At 34.5% G+C, this 14,061-nt stretch overlaps 4 protein-coding genes across 7 annotated transcripts in view; 3 read left to right on the plus strand and 1 right to left on the minus strand.

Moving 5' to 3' along the window:
* The first annotated feature begins 2,878 nt into the window (after nt 1–2,878).
* LOC109535071 lies at nt 2,879–7,994 on the plus strand. 2 transcript variants are annotated; one of them, XM_019900892.2, is made up of 5 exons: nt 2,879–3,432; nt 5,463–5,558; nt 6,078–6,212; nt 6,282–6,479; nt 7,543–7,994. In XM_019900892.2, the coding sequence occupies exons 1-5, from the start codon at nt 3,207–3,209 to the stop codon at nt 7,617–7,619; spliced, it is 732 nt and encodes a 243-aa protein (XP_019756451.2). In that variant the 5' UTR covers nt 2,879–3,206; the 3' UTR covers nt 7,620–7,994. The 2 variants fall into 2 exon arrangements, with proteins under 2 accessions (XP_019756451.2, XP_019756452.2); XM_019900893.2 differs by lacking the exon at nt 6,078–6,212.
* Nucleotides 7,995–8,700: 706 nt separating this feature from the next.
* On the plus strand, nt 8,701–12,042 carry LOC109535069. Of its 2 annotated transcripts, XM_019900890.2 has the most exons (7): nt 8,701–8,952; nt 9,023–9,323; nt 9,377–9,634; nt 10,943–11,145; nt 11,202–11,427; nt 11,486–11,694; nt 11,746–12,042. In XM_019900890.2, exons 1-7 carry the CDS (start codon nt 8,775–8,777, stop codon nt 11,976–11,978), a joined length of 1,608 nt encoding a protein of 535 aa, XP_019756449.2. In that variant the 5' UTR covers nt 8,701–8,774; the 3' UTR covers nt 11,979–12,042. The 2 variants fall into 2 exon arrangements, with proteins under 2 accessions (XP_019756449.2, XP_019756448.2); XM_019900889.2 differs by having other exon boundaries at nt 11,486–12,042.
* LOC109535070 (uroporphyrinogen-III synthase) lies at nt 9,636–10,822 on the minus strand. The gene is made up of 3 exons (XM_019900891.2): nt 10,305–10,822; nt 9,977–10,245; nt 9,636–9,826 (listed from the first exon to the last, which is right to left on the minus strand). Exons 1-3 carry the CDS (start codon nt 10,687–10,689, stop codon nt 9,713–9,715), a joined length of 768 nt encoding a protein of 255 aa, XP_019756450.2. The 5' UTR covers nt 10,690–10,822; the 3' UTR covers nt 9,636–9,712.
* A 38-nt stretch (nt 12,043–12,080) lies between the features above and the next one.
* The window catches only part of LOC109539800 (arginine--tRNA ligase, cytoplasmic), a 6,657-nt gene continuing 4,676 nt past the window's right edge, over nt 12,081–14,061 (plus strand). For both annotated transcript variants that reach the window (XM_048668819.1, XM_048668827.1), the window contains exons 1-2: nt 12,081–12,227; nt 12,292–12,438. In XM_048668819.1, the coding sequence (XP_048524776.1) occupies nt 12,177–12,227; nt 12,292–12,438 (198 nt within the window). In that variant the 5' untranslated portion in view covers nt 12,081–12,176. The remainder of the gene's footprint in view (nt 12,228–12,291; nt 12,439–14,061) is intronic.

Raw genomic sequence — 14,061 nt, forward strand, 5'->3', positions numbered from 1 at the left:
AAAAAAAACGCCTCCAATTGTTCGATTTATTACCTCTATTGCTTTTAGCAATAATCTATTATTTAACAGCAGTTTTTCCAATGTTTAGAGTGAAGAAATACATATTTAAACGTTGATACAAATGTTACTGTTTTTTAATCAACTACTAAAAAATGTTGTTTTTACTAATGACAACATTAAAGATATTGTTAGTTTCCGGAATTGCACTGAAAATGTTTTGAAAAAAAACGCAAAGCTTGTGCGATCCTCTTAAACAAACCCTGCTTTGTCTAAATTATAATGGAGAACGCATTTTAGAGAAAGCTGTAAGATTTTTAATGTTGCACGTAAAGGGTTGAGGGTTGAAACTGAAGGCGGGCTTTTACTCACCTGGCCAAGATGGTTTTTTCTACATATATCTTAAGCTCATAGGTGGTGAAAGAGTATCTCGGTCTAGCCGACTAATAACTTTTTGAAACTTTAAATTAATAACTTTCAATAGGGTTTTAGGTGTCTTATAGGGTTTTAGTATCGCATCAAGCATTTTACAATCGTTTGAAAAAAATATACATGGAAATTATTACTGTTTTAACTCTTAACTCAACTAATTTATTGTATTTATTTCATTGAAATTGATTATTAATACAGTAAAATCCGCTTACAATGAACCCGGTTATAGTGAACTTTCGGTTAAAACGAACTTTTCTCCTTTAATTGAAACGTCGTCCATAAAGGCCAACGCATTTTTTTACTGGTTATAACGAATATAACGAACCAGTTTTAGATCATTTTTCATCCGGACCCAACTGTATATCCGGTTATATCCGGACCCAACTGTATAACTGATCTTAAATTTAATTAGCCATAGATAATGTATGTTTTTTGGTGTATAAGTTCAACTGACCTAATTTGTTCAAAGTGACTTTAGCTATAATTACGCGAAAACTGCTTTTAACTGTTAGTACAATTTAACGACTATGTTAGGTCAGTACATTTCCAAACCTTGAATTATCAATTAACCACTTTTAGTACCGAGTTTAATTTTGTATTAGTGATTTTAAAAACTTAATCATATTTTTTAACGCTGTATTGTAGTAGCAAGACGGTCCTGTATTACTTTCCTGAATTCCATTGAAACTCGGAGTTTTAGTCTGGTCTTGGTTAGGGGTTCTCTATTTGTGAAAGCTCCTCATGCTGACTATACTAAGTTACTTTGCTCTCAGAAAGAAAGTATAAAAACCAGCCATTGACGGCCGAGCTGGCAATTTAATTAAAGAATCGCCCTTTTGGTTTAAAACATTGCTACGAGATTAGTGGTGCACAACGGTTTAAAATGAAAAGAGTCATCCGACATACAAGAAGTAGCTGGGCATTGTCTTTACCGGCTCAAATAGTTGAGGATTCATGTCAGATAGATAAATCGCCGTTCAATCCATGCACATTTTATGTTGAACAAACCCAATTTTATTAAACCGTTGGAAAATTTATTGTCACAAGGCTAATCCTTTGGCAACTGAGAGAATCTTAATAATCATAAGCGACGGCTTCCTAATTGCTATTTTGTGTGAAGGTGGCTAAAAGATCACATTTTCCACATCAATTATTGTAATTACTTGTTGCTCTAAAAATTCTTTTTCGGTGGTCATTTAGTTGATTAACTTAACAAGTCTGAAGTATTTTTAAGAGCTTTTTATTAATACCTGCTTGAAAATTAATGTTGATTTCAATAATTTATATAGAAAAACGGCAAAAATGTGATCATCTTGTACTTCAMTGTATATACTTCTATCTATCTTGYATCTATCTTGTASTKACTATACTGGATTTTGAAACGAATGAGAAACCATTTTGATCAAAAAAGTCTCATTAAAGTGAACTGWTAAAGGACAACATAGAATGTTATTAGAAAGACAAACCATCAAATGCAGTTAAAGAAATCCCAGTTTATCAATTTATCAAATGATACAGGATGAAGTCTTATCTGAATTTAAAATCCCCAATTATTTTATATACGGACGTAAGAAATAGTAAGACAGTTGGTTTACAGAAGACCTTTGATTAGGCAGCATTTTTGTGCTTGCAATTGCCTTGATGTCACTAGTAATTCCTTTAAATCGAACAGTCTGTATTTTTTTGGGGTTTTTTTTGTTCTTGCACCAATTTAACTTAACTAATTTTTGTTTCCAATTCACTTGTCGGAATTTATTTGTTTTTGAAATACTGTTCTCATTCATTTTAAAAATACGCATGTTAATTTGTCATAATTTGTGTTTGTCCGTTTCATATAATATCTAGTAATAAAAATAATCATACTATTCAACAATATAATGATAATTTTCAATAAAGCAATGTTAAAATCAGGATAATAAAGCAACCTAAAATAAAAATTTGAAAAGTAGAAGCATCTGATGGGTCTTTATCATGTCGAAAAAAGCACGTGAGACTTTCACAACCGTTCTATACCACACTTGTTTTAGAATTGATTCAGTCTTTTTTCACTTTTAATATTTTCGCTGGCTGGTGATATGCTCATCTTCACTTAGCTCCATCTTCTTACTTTATATTCAGATTTGTTTTTTTTGTTGCATAAGTTCTGATATAATTTTGTTTTTTAGTAACAAAAGAGATTTCATGTGCAAAGGGCTGGTCAGACATTTACATAAAGCCATTTTCAATGTGTCCTTATAGAACTGTCCAACTCGAACACAAAATCAATTTTTTTGTTAAAGGATTACCTACCTACACGTTTTTAACTTTTTTAGTTTTTAACAATTATTAGATTATCAATTGGTTGTCGATTTTTGATAATTGGATTTTTCAAAAAAGTCGACAGGGCAGATTATTCAAAAAACAAAAAGTGTAAAACGCGCAGAAATATTTATTACAAATGTTTCGTTTTTTAATTTTATAATCACAAACATTTTAATTCTTTCAAAAAATTCAGGTTTCCTCATAACAATGTTAAAATGCAGTAAAATGCAAAAGTATTCAAAAAGTGTATCGCAGAGAAGCATTTCAAGTTTTTAAGTCTTACCTAATGAGCTCGCGGTTGAACTCAACATGCAAACATTTCTTTCGACTTACCATCAATCAAACACTGCCATCAGATTTTCGATTCTAAATCAACTTCTTCTTAATTTCCCGAAAAATGAATTCAATGATTTTCGAAAGTAGAACAAATGAAATAAATAACTAATTGCATAGATATTGCAATCAAGCAGGTATAGATGTGGATCGTTGGTGCAATACTGTTGGCGCACTTTTCCCTCCTGTTCAAGACCCTCTGGCTTCTGCTCATTTGTTATAAAAGGGAAAAAACCGCCCCGGTTCAGCCAATTGTTGCGGTGCAAGACGCTGCAAAGACCGACAGGATGAAGTTCTTTTGGTTCGGTATCGTCTTGCTCGCTTTTTGCGCGATCTGTGAGGTGATTAGTGACTACACTGATTCCATGTGTAAGTAACTTACCGATCATATTTTCTACTTTGAAAAGTTAGTCAATGCAAGAGGATAGTTTTGATGTGGTTTAAAGCTCCTAAAGCTTTTAAAGGGATTGGGAACTATTTTATCAACATATTTCCTTGATAAAATGTTCTTCTCTTCTGAGTTGTGAGTGAGTTCTTTAAGTCTCTTGATAAAGCTTCAAGAGACTTGATTTTAAATAATTATATTACCTAAAAGGCCCCATTAAGCATTGCAGCTATTAAAACTGACTCCAAAGGAGAAACGAGTGTTAAAATGAGATTGAGACTGGAAATATTGCCAGTAGCGATTTGTTCCAAAAAAATTTAATTAATGTAAAAATACACAAAATCAACTAAAATTTGCCTTTTTTTGTGTTCAGTATTTCCGCTTATAGCAAATAATAGCTTATATTTGAAAATTGATTTTGCTCTGTACCAATAATTGAAAATTTATGCTGCAGGCTATTCAGCCTGCATGTAGCAGAAAAAATTCAAATAAAAAACCTCCGCTCACCAATAGGAAATAATAGCCCCTGTCTGGCCTTTCTTAGGAATATGGTTGCCACAAAAAAAACATGTAAATCAAACAACATAAATATACAGCAACCGACGATTAGAATATTCCAATTCCATCTTTCACACATGCGGATTTAGAATGTAATCTTTAAGAACTTATGTTTGTCAAAAGAACCGCTGTTGACCCTTTATAGGAAAAATGTTATTCGAAGAACTTTTCGATCTTCCCCTCATTTTATCCCCATGGTTTTTCTTAATTGGACTTAGAAACAACAGAAGGAAAATCTCCCATGTTCAAGAATTTTTATGAAATTTATATTTTTTCTCACCTACTAAAAGCTGTTTTTGTATGCATTCCATATATTTCTTTGCTGGAACAGTATCACTCAAGTCAATTATCCCAAAGCAACATGTGCAAAGCTCGAAGATGGATTTCTGAAAATTACATTTCCTTAGGCCACCCTCCCACAAAAACTCACCGGTGATAGCATTGAAAATGTATTTGTTTTTCTGGCTATTTCCACATATCTTCAGGCATTTTTATTATGTCGAAAATTGGCCCGTTTATTCGATATAATAAAACATGAGCTTTGAAAAGATGATGCTTAAGTGTTTCATATTTTCGTTTTATTTACATCAGTCGATTATTCATCGAGATATTTAGAAGAACGTGAAACAAAATTATTCCTATTGAAAAATCACCAAATTTACTTCAGTTTTAACGACAAAAAAATGCGCAAAAGATTTTCTTCCTGAAAGTTTTCATAAGAGTTTATTTGCCAATATAAATTTCTGGAGTTCTGGAGATCCGGGTCTTCCTTCCAATGTTTTTATTCTAGTTGTTTCTTTATTCGCTTCTGCTTTTTTTCGATTATTCTTCTAGTTGCGTCTTCCACACATATCAGCTTTGGAAGTCGAAAAACTCATTTGCCATTTAGCATAAAAGCTTTAGCAATCTGAACCCTAAACTGGGATTTCACGAGTGCAGATTTTATGCAAATTTATTCTACTGCTTAAAACAATTATCCATAAATATTTTCCATTGTTAAAGCGATAGAGCGAAACTCGAATAAAATGTTCCAGCGGCACTCATAGAATTTCAAATATTACACTTTTGAAACTAGCAAATTGAGCGGCTTTCGAAATCTGGGCCAAAAAATACTCGGAAAATATCATCACTATTTAGATTTGAACTAACGTTTACAAAGTTAAGGGAGGAAATATGTTTAAGGCTTAGATGCAAATTGTATGCCTACTTATAATCATGCAGCTGAAGTAAAAATTGTAATTTACTCCTTTTTTCATCTGTATAGTAAGTATCAATTTTAGACAATTCTCCTCCACATTGTTCTTCTGGATTTGATTTATGAAGACTTTTTTTCTTCTCATCTTTCCACTTAAGTCTAAAACACTAAACGAAGCAGACTGCTATTAAACTGCACAAGTAGAGAAGAACAAAATGTCCTCATCGCTTGCATCAGAAGTAAATTAAGGTATATTTTCAGTGCCTTTAAAAGATATTCGGAACCGCGTGCATCGGACGATGCGAATGAACATGCGAGTAGGAAAACGATTTGGCGATTCGGAATATGACGAAGAAGGTGAGTTTTCCCACTTGTTGTACAAACCATTCTCGAGCTAAAACTTACTGGTAACGAACATTGGTAGTTATTAAAATCCTGATACTTTCAATAAAACTAAAAGTATTCACTGCCAAAAGCTTGTAATTTAAAAGTTCGGCGTTGCTTCAGCAATCTGCAAAATATTCGCCTTCTTAAGATGCCATCAAGTAAACAAGTTCCCGACTTTAAGTAAACGACTTAAAAAAAATGGCAGATTATATAAAATTGAAAATACCTGAAAATCAGCTTCCTGATTAAGCAGTGCCTTTAAGCAACTTTTCGACGGGGTAAAGTTTTCATTGATAGTTAAACATCAAGTTCCTAGAAAAATCCCAAAAGTAAAAAACCCAAAGAAATTGATATTTCAAACTGCTGAGTTTTTCTGGCTAAAAGTCCTGAAACTTCCTACTTTTATGCAATGGGGGCAAAAGTGTAACTTTTCAGATATATTCAGATTTAATCAAATATTTTGATATACACTTGAGTGCATTATTACAGCTCCCCAAAGGCGATTGCGTGGGATTGTTCGAACCGGAAAAAGAGCTTTAAACATGGCAATTACACCGAACACATTCACACCACTATACACAAGCTCTATTTCTGAACATTCAGACATAGACAATGAGAACCCAGGTACTTCGGTGTGCCTCCAGAGTTCCTAAGCGCGCTTGTTAATTCAATGGTAAACTTTTTTCTTTACAGACTTCAAGCGCTCTTTGCCGCAATTTCTTCAAAATCCGCGTGTAGGTAAAAACGACAAAACCTGGAAATTTAATTCTGCCGGAACTTTGCACAAAAGGAGCGATCCCAAGGCGACTGATATGTGGTTTGGTCCGAGAATAGGCCGATCCAACGAAGAACCATACGAAGATCTTCCTTGGGCGTATGTTCTTGTCAATGGTAATTATTGCGAAATGTGTATACTGTGTCGTATTCACTTATTTAGCAAAAAACGTTATTTAGAGAGAGGACATTGGATATATATGTATGTTAAAAAACTGTAATTGCCTACATTTAATGGCAATTTATAAAAAATGATTGAATATTTAAACGATCCTCAAGAATATCGATGGTGCAAATGAACACTTTGTAACCAGCTCATTTACATAGTCATGCGATAATTTGGAAATATACTTTGCTTAGTCAATTTTCATTTAATTAATAGTCGAACGTGTTTCACTCACTTTTGATCATTGAATAAATTAATGTTCTTATCACATTAAATGACACCCTGTACATTCAGGTGAATCATGTTTGCAGGACTTTGATAAACACATCGAGAGGTCATAAAAGAAATTACGAGCCAAATGTATTGAACATGGTTGGTTTATATCGTATAAAAATCCACTTAATACTGAAATGAAGCCATAAGAGTTACTTATTTGACGGCGCACACAATAGAAACTTGGAGTAAATGTAAAGTTAAAAATCACGTCTCTTAAAAATTATAGACTTTGTGAATTAATTAAGCTATTCAATCCTTTCATAGGAAAAATACGAAACACATAAGTTGATTGACTAAAATGGTTGTCAATTTAGCTAAGTGTCGAAAAACATACAATTGAAAAAAATTTATAATACGTTTTAGCTTCAAAAATAATTAGAGTAAAATTTAAAAAAAAACAAAAATTTTTTAAAAGTTGGTGTCTGAAACTATTCAATATTCTTGTTATTCGGTCATTTTTGTACCTACATTTAAATCGATTTATCAATATAGGGGGCATTCGACCAATTTTTCTTTTACGTGCTATTTGGGATCAATTAACAACATATTGCACTAAAATTAATGAATAGTTCATCAATTGGTCCATAAATATCACTTTAGGGCAGAAACAAAGGTTTGCTTATATCGCTCATGGGACTTTCAAAAACCCACATTAATTAATGGCAAAGCTTTTTTACAGACTTCGCCATATCTATAATTCGCTTTAAGCAGGTTTTAATAAAAATACACGTTTTGCAGGAAATCGGCCAATCAATGGAGCAGTATTTAAGAGCATTGAAGTGGAAGATCAACCGAGGGATGATTTACCGGAATAACGCCACAGTTACTATGTAAAATCGTTTTAATTGTTACGAATGTCCTCTTGTTGGCAATTTCTTACATATTAGCTTTGACTTTGTTTAATTGTACCATTTTGTTTATGAGCAACCGGGAGGGTTTTACGACCAAATGAGAATTTGTAAATTTTTTAATAACTTTTCCCACCTTCTGATTGTCAAACTGTATTTTATTTTCCTTAAAAATAAATTTTATTTCAACAAATGTATCCTTCTGGAGATGTATCCTGTTCTTCATATATGATATTGTCAAGTAAAGGCTGGAACATAGTTTAAACATTAAAATCACTGTAACGTGTGATAAACTCTGTAATGTGGCAATTTCATATTATGCTAAATAAAGAATTTCAGTAACACAGTTGTTTCTAATTCACACAATTTTAGCCACCTTGAATTGTTTTCAGTGGCGTCTGGTACACAAGAGCAGCAGTGCTGCAAAGCTCCCCAAAAAACTAAAATGTGTAACTCAATAAACCAGTTTTTATTACTAAAACACCAATATATTTTTTTAAGTAACAATAATAAATGTAGGCGATGTGCGAACCGCGCAGGCAAAGTCGACCAATAAAATAATTTGCCTACTTACACTACCGCTGAATTATAATTTTTTAGACGATCGTGCTCTGCGCGCTTCTTGAACACCCGCACCACACTGCACTTTTTATTGGTCCTGACAAAACAAATTCCAGCTGTAATTGGAGATTTCGCTGCATCCAGTCCAGCGCCAACCGCTTTATTGAGTAGCAGATTAGTATCGGTTGTTTAACGACATTAAACTTTTGAGCGACTATAGTTTATAATTTGATTACGCGCGGTGAGTTCAACTTAAGAACATTAGTAATATAGTGTGTGAGAGCGACTCTGCTTTTACGTTTTCCTGATATTTATTAACTATGTATTGTATTTGGTATGAAATTTCATTATATCAAAAAAATGATATTGAGATATTTATTGAAACAATGGTGTGGTGAAAACATGTTTTATGTTTTCGAGAACAATCGCTGAATACATTTTCTAATAATCTGTATTTAACAATCGGGAATAAACTGGTGTTACCAACAGTAATATTCCGTAATTGTCAATAGAAAATTATAGTGACAACTCGTTTTCGATTTCACAAAAAAATCGAATAAAATGGCAGAAAACTCGGAGTTCGTGTTGGTTAATGACCTGCAGTCCTGCTTCAACGATCTGAAGAAACATTCTGTATCTTTTAAACTCGGACAAGCGCAACCAACTGTGGGCGACGAAATGCACAATCCCTTGCACCAGCAATTTGAATTGATTTTGACCAAAATTGAGGAAACACTTGGTAAGAGGTTTAGAGGGACTTTTAAAGGAATTTGGAAATTCGGTCGGTATTTCACGTTTTCTGTTATTAGCAAAGCAACACAAAGACTCCGAAGAATACTTAAAAGTCATATCAATGAAAGCGTCAATTATATATGAAAAAGCGAAAATTCTCCTATCCGAAAACCTCCTGACCCCCAGTAAGACTCTATTAGAAGAATCCCTGGAGTTGATAAAGGATTTTTCCGACCATCCTAAAGTAGCCTTTCTTCATATGCGCGTTGTGAATCATCTGACTTATGTTTTGTCCCGGCTGGGTTTCCTTCAAGAAGCTAAAGAACTGCTCTTAAGGGCAATTGAAGAGGAGACAAAGTGCAGTCCTGAAGTCTTCAGGTAGGGGCCTAGATAGGAGCCTAAATTGATTTTATCAAATATTGCAATTGCAGTACAGATGACCTCTTTCTCAACACCAAGAAGGATCCGAAGGTATCAGTAACTAAACTCAATAGACTCACCATCAACAATATGCAAATGTTGGCCTGGATTCATGCCAGATTAGGGGAAACCGAAGACAATTTAAAAGTGCAACATGATATTTTGCAAAAACAGTTGGATTCTTGTGAGGGAGATGTTCTCAGATGGGCGGAATCCTGCTTCAGATTAGGAGGGATGTTTATTGGTCAATGCGATTGGCCAAACGCAATGTAAGTATGATATTTATTTACAATATTGAGTTAGTACATAATTGTGTCATAGTCAATTGAGTAGGAAGAAAGTCAAAATTAGCTTAAAATGACTTTAAGAAGCTCTTCAGGATTTGGCTTTTTTGCTGTTCCATAAACCAACATATTTTTATCACAAATTGCCAACTCAGTTACTGGTCCTAGGGCAATAAACTAAAATGATTAATTAACAATTAATTGCTTGCGCTGAAAAACCAACTATTTATGACTTGCATTTAGGGATTACATATTTATTATAATTTTTCTCTTAACTACTTAATTTCATCAATCTTTTATAAAATTTAGTGTTCATCCTTTACTTACTTTGAGCTTGTTGAGGTCTGTGGCAACTCTCCCTATCAAATCTATGGAAGAATTGAAACCAGATGGACTAAAGAAGACAATATATTCGGGAATTGAATGAAACTGGCTTGTAACATTCGCAAAATCAGTCTCAATATTGGGGTTGGGTGTTGTTTCGTAAACCTCCACGCCATCCAACTGGAGCCCTTCTTTCTCCAGCTCCAAATTCAAGGTATCCGATTTCAAATTCCCATGCGGGAACAGGAATGGCTTGGAATACTTCAGCTTGTCTTGAGAATTATTTATAAACCTCAGGGATTATCTCAAGGGGGTTGTTGGGGTTACGTACTTTTCAAAATATCGTTGGCTAAGTTTTTGGCATTTCCTGCGCTTCCACCAGTACAATTCCAGGTCAGTTTATCCAGGGCAGCTTTGTAGGTGGTCTCCCCAACAACAAAATTGTCTTTCACCTTCCACTGCTCCAAATGATTAGAAATCTCTGATGACAACTGCACTGCTTGAACACATCTGGGACTTGAGAAAATTACTCCACTATATTCGTCACGATTTGCCAATTTCTCGGCTAATTTCTGGAGATTTTTAAAATTGAAAACCAGTGTTTTCACTCGGTTAACCTCAAAAGCATTCGCCCTGAGAATGTCCTCGTATTTGTCCGGGCCATCTTCAGAGTCCTGGGATTTCATGAGCAAAACACTCTTGGGGCGAATCATCATTAAAATACAATCTAAGTGCTTAGGTAATAATAGTTAGTAAATACAGATAAGTAATTACATTTTGATGACAGTCACAGATCACAAAGGTTATTCTGTGATCTGTGATGACAGTGTCAGTCCCCCCGTGGGGGGATGTTCTGTAGTGTCAGTCCAGTTGCGGTGTTTCAGGTCTGCCCCATTTTGGGGATTTTTTTAAATATTCCCTTTTTACATTTCTATTTTTTCTGTTTTTGTGCAAAAATCTGTCGATTAGGTACCACCTAATAGCAGCGGAAAGCATTTTAAACCCACTTGAAGTAGCCCTAATCCCCAATCCGGAAATTCATGTGGCTCAGGCAGACTTGGCCCGCTCTTGGATATATTATGGACTGCAGCTCTTTGAATCAAGCCGAAAGTCGCTGATTTCCAAACACATTGAGAGCGATGGTATTGAGAGCGAAGTTCTAAAGAAAAACTGTACCTACACTTGGAAATTTGCTTGATAATTCAACTTACTGAATAAACTGTTTCAGCCGGAAGTTCGGAAAGTTCTAGCCCGAAGAATCCGTACCATTTCCAAGGGCTTGAAATAGAGCTGCCCAAAGCAATTCCTACTGGTCTGATTAAAAATTGTGACCAAGCCAAGGGCCTTTTTGCGTATTTGCAAAAATGGATGAAAAGAGTCAGACTTTACTATACTTTGCGCGATTTTCCATTGCAGTATGTTAATTCGTGTCTGGATTTAAGCGAGTTGTATAGGTAAAATTGATCATTAATCCAGGTAGTGGCTCATTTCAAAGCTTCATACTGTCCCTAGATTTGTGGCCTTTTATGAAGAAGACATAGAATCGCAATATGCAGTTCAAAAGCGACGGTACGATGCTCTGGAGACTTTGAGCAACATCTTAAGAGAAGTGAGACCGAGCTGTTACTTGGCTGTTAGCGTGGAACTCACGAAAGAGCTTATTGAAGTTCAAATTGAAATGATTAATCTTAATTTGAAGAAGCTTCATAGGCCGACCCAAGGCGTGTTTCAACCATTTCATAATAGTATTGAATTAATTCGGTACTTCATAGGGCCAAACTTTGAGGCCAAAGAAGATGTATTAAAGAAGCAAATGTATGCTTTGTCTGCTATCCACGGCAAGTTAAATGATGTTGCGTTGTCTCTGAATACCAGCACTGAGCCTTCTTCAGTTAAAGATAGTGAAGAGGCTGGTTCTTCTGGGCCAGAAGCCAACGAGGAAAAAACTGAGAAAATTGAAGATAATCAGCCAGAAGATGAAACTGAAGAAATCAAGAAAGAATGAATCTATTTTTGTTACACTAAATGCAATGTATAATTTTGAATCAATAAAGGAAATTCTAGCCCTTGCCCCGCCCAATTTCACAAACTTTTGCACGCGGCTAGAAACAGAAGAGATGTCTAAATGAAAGCCCCCTTAACCTCTATTAAAGTTTGGATTTAGTTGAATGTTAATTTCATTTTTGGTTTCTATCAATTTACTATGGAAAAGGAATCGACTCTAGCAAAATATATCAAGGAAGCTGAAGATGCTGTAAGTTCATTTCAATGTATGTTTGCAAAAGTTGTTTAATTGCCATTCGGCTTTTCACCTGCAGCTAGTTCAAATAGACTATTTAACTAAAGAGACTGAGAAGCTTAAAAGGGCAGCTGCTTTGGGAACTTTTGAAGCTTTTGATCCAGAAGTTGTTGAACTCGCAGCTAAGAACACCAAGCTAAGGCACCGTTTGGCAATTTTGAATAGAGTAAGCGCACTAGTTTTTCCATATGGCTGATGTATTGCCACAGCTTAAATATCATACAGCTAGGGCACTTTCCATCGGAACACGGTTTCATCCACAGAGAAAGTAAAATAACTTATTTTACTTACTCTATGATTTCATCTTTAATCAGTCTTTATCATAAAGTATTTATCATAGAATGATTAAGGATAAAGACAAGTATGGTCTTTATCTATGGGTTTCGCGTCGTTTTACTCGTAAGCCCGTAAATCCCGCCTCTGGGCGAAAATGAGAAAATTACATTGACGTGAGATCGGGGTGTATATTGTACCAGCCGCTCATAGTCGTAGTTGTTGCTGTAATATTATTAAATACGATCCATATTAGTAAATGCGATGCATAAATTTAATACGATAAATACCAGTTATGCACTTTTATTTAGTCCATATGAAAAACAAAAGTTGGTGATGGTTTCAAAGCATCGTTGTAATATATTTTCATAGACATATTTTCTGTTTTTTGATATGATTTGAAATAACTTCAAAAATGAATAAAAACGAAAAGCCACTTTTTCTAACTACAGTAAAGTCCCCTTATAATGAACCCGGTTATAGAGAACTTTCGGTTAAAACGAACTTTTTTCCTTTAATTGAAACGTCGTCCATAAGGACCAACATATTTTTTTACTGGTTATAACGAACCTCCGGATATAACGATCACTTTTTAGGTTAGTTGTTTATTCACTTTCCGTTTATAACAAACTTCCACGCTCAGCAACACCAATCATGGGTTGTTTATATTGGTGAGATCGAGAGACAGGCAGTGACTTGTTTTTGGAATGGAAAAACAAAAACGCTAAGTTTTTCACTAAATGAAAAGTACGAGATTATTAACAAAATAACAAGTGGAGTAAAGCAGAGTGACATTTGTAACGAATTAGCACTTGAAAAGTCTACTGTTGCAACAATATGGAAAAACAGAGAAATCATTTTATCAGCGTATGACAAAACAAATGTTAGATGTAGGAAGTTAAAATTATCTGCACATAAAAAGGTTCTCATAAGTGGCAGTGTTTTGCAAGAAAATGCTAGTAAAATGGGGAGTAAAATCAAAAACAAAGAGTTTGCTTGTTCTCAAAGTTGGGAAGAGCGTTTCAAGGCATAATATCAGTAGCGGAAAAATTGTTGGATAGTCTGCCGGTGAAAAATTCTTCATATTAAAACCTTAGAGGCGCTCGATAAAACTGAAACATTTTCTATAAATCTCTTAGATGCAGTCAACCATTGCAAATTGCTTTAAGCATGGGGGATTTGTAAGAAAAGAAAATGATTATGAACCAGACGAATGAAAGTCCACTTAACGAATGGTTAGAAAAGTATAAAGACTCTGACTACGAGTATGACCCAGACGAAAATGTCTCAATGTTGTCGAAGAACAAGTTAAAACCAAATTGAGTGATTTCAATTGCTTCGAATATGTGAGCATTGATAATGACATTCTTACAAGAGAAATGTTGGCCGATGAGCAATCTCAATCAATCAATATAGACTCCGTAACCTCATCTACAGCTTTAAGCGATAATGAGGAAGATGACGATTTAGGTGAAACGTATTCTACTGTAGACACTAATGCTGTTCCAACCATTTC

Source organism: Dendroctonus ponderosae, unplaced genomic scaffold, assembly GCF_020466585.1.
Source record: "Dendroctonus ponderosae isolate FM_Combo_2020 unplaced genomic scaffold, Dpon_F_20191213v2 Dpon_F_20191213_1, whole genome shotgun sequence".
In the NCBI taxonomy this organism is placed as follows: domain Eukaryota; kingdom Metazoa; phylum Arthropoda; class Insecta; order Coleoptera; family Curculionidae; genus Dendroctonus; species Dendroctonus ponderosae.

What these genes read in the sequence shown, in the direction of transcription:
- LOC109535071 (XM_019900892.2), top strand. Translation starts at nt 3,207, where the DNA reads ATGTGGATCGTTGGTGCAATACTGTTGGCGCACTTTTCCCTCCTGTTC. An exon ending in TTCGGAATATGACGAAGAAG is followed by an intron (nt 5,559 to 6,077) that starts GTGAGTTTTCCC and finishes GCATTATTACAG; the next exon opens with CTCCCCAAAGGCGATTGCGT. An exon ending in CATAGACAATGAGAACCCAG is followed by an intron (nt 6,213 to 6,281) that starts GTACTTCGGTGT and finishes TTTTCTTTACAG; the next exon opens with ACTTCAAGCGCTCTTTGCCG.
- LOC109535069 (XM_019900889.2), top strand. Translation starts at nt 8,775, where the DNA reads ATGGCAGAAAACTCGGAGTTCGTGTTGGTTAATGACCTGCAGTCCTGC. An exon ending in CAAAATTGAGGAAACACTTG is followed by an intron (nt 8,953 to 9,022) that starts GTAAGAGGTTTA and finishes TTCTGTTATTAG; the next exon opens with CAAAGCAACACAAAGACTCC. An exon ending in TGCGATTGGCCAAACGCAAT is followed by an intron (nt 9,635 to 10,942) that starts GTAAGTATGATA and finishes TCTGTCGATTAG; the next exon opens with GTACCACCTAATAGCAGCGG.
- LOC109535070 (XM_019900891.2), bottom strand. Translation starts at nt 10,689, where the DNA reads ATGATGATTCGCCCCAAGAGTGTTTTGCTCATGAAATCCCAGGACTCT. An exon ending in AGCCAACGATATTTTGAAAA is followed by an intron (nt 10,246 to 10,304) that starts GTACGTAACCCC and finishes ATAATTCTCAAG; the next exon opens with ACAAGCTGAAGTATTCCAAG. An exon ending in CAGACCTCAACAAGCTCAAA is followed by an intron (nt 9,827 to 9,976) that starts GTAAGTAAAGGA and finishes TAATCATTTTAG; the next exon opens with TTTATTGCCCTAGGACCAGT.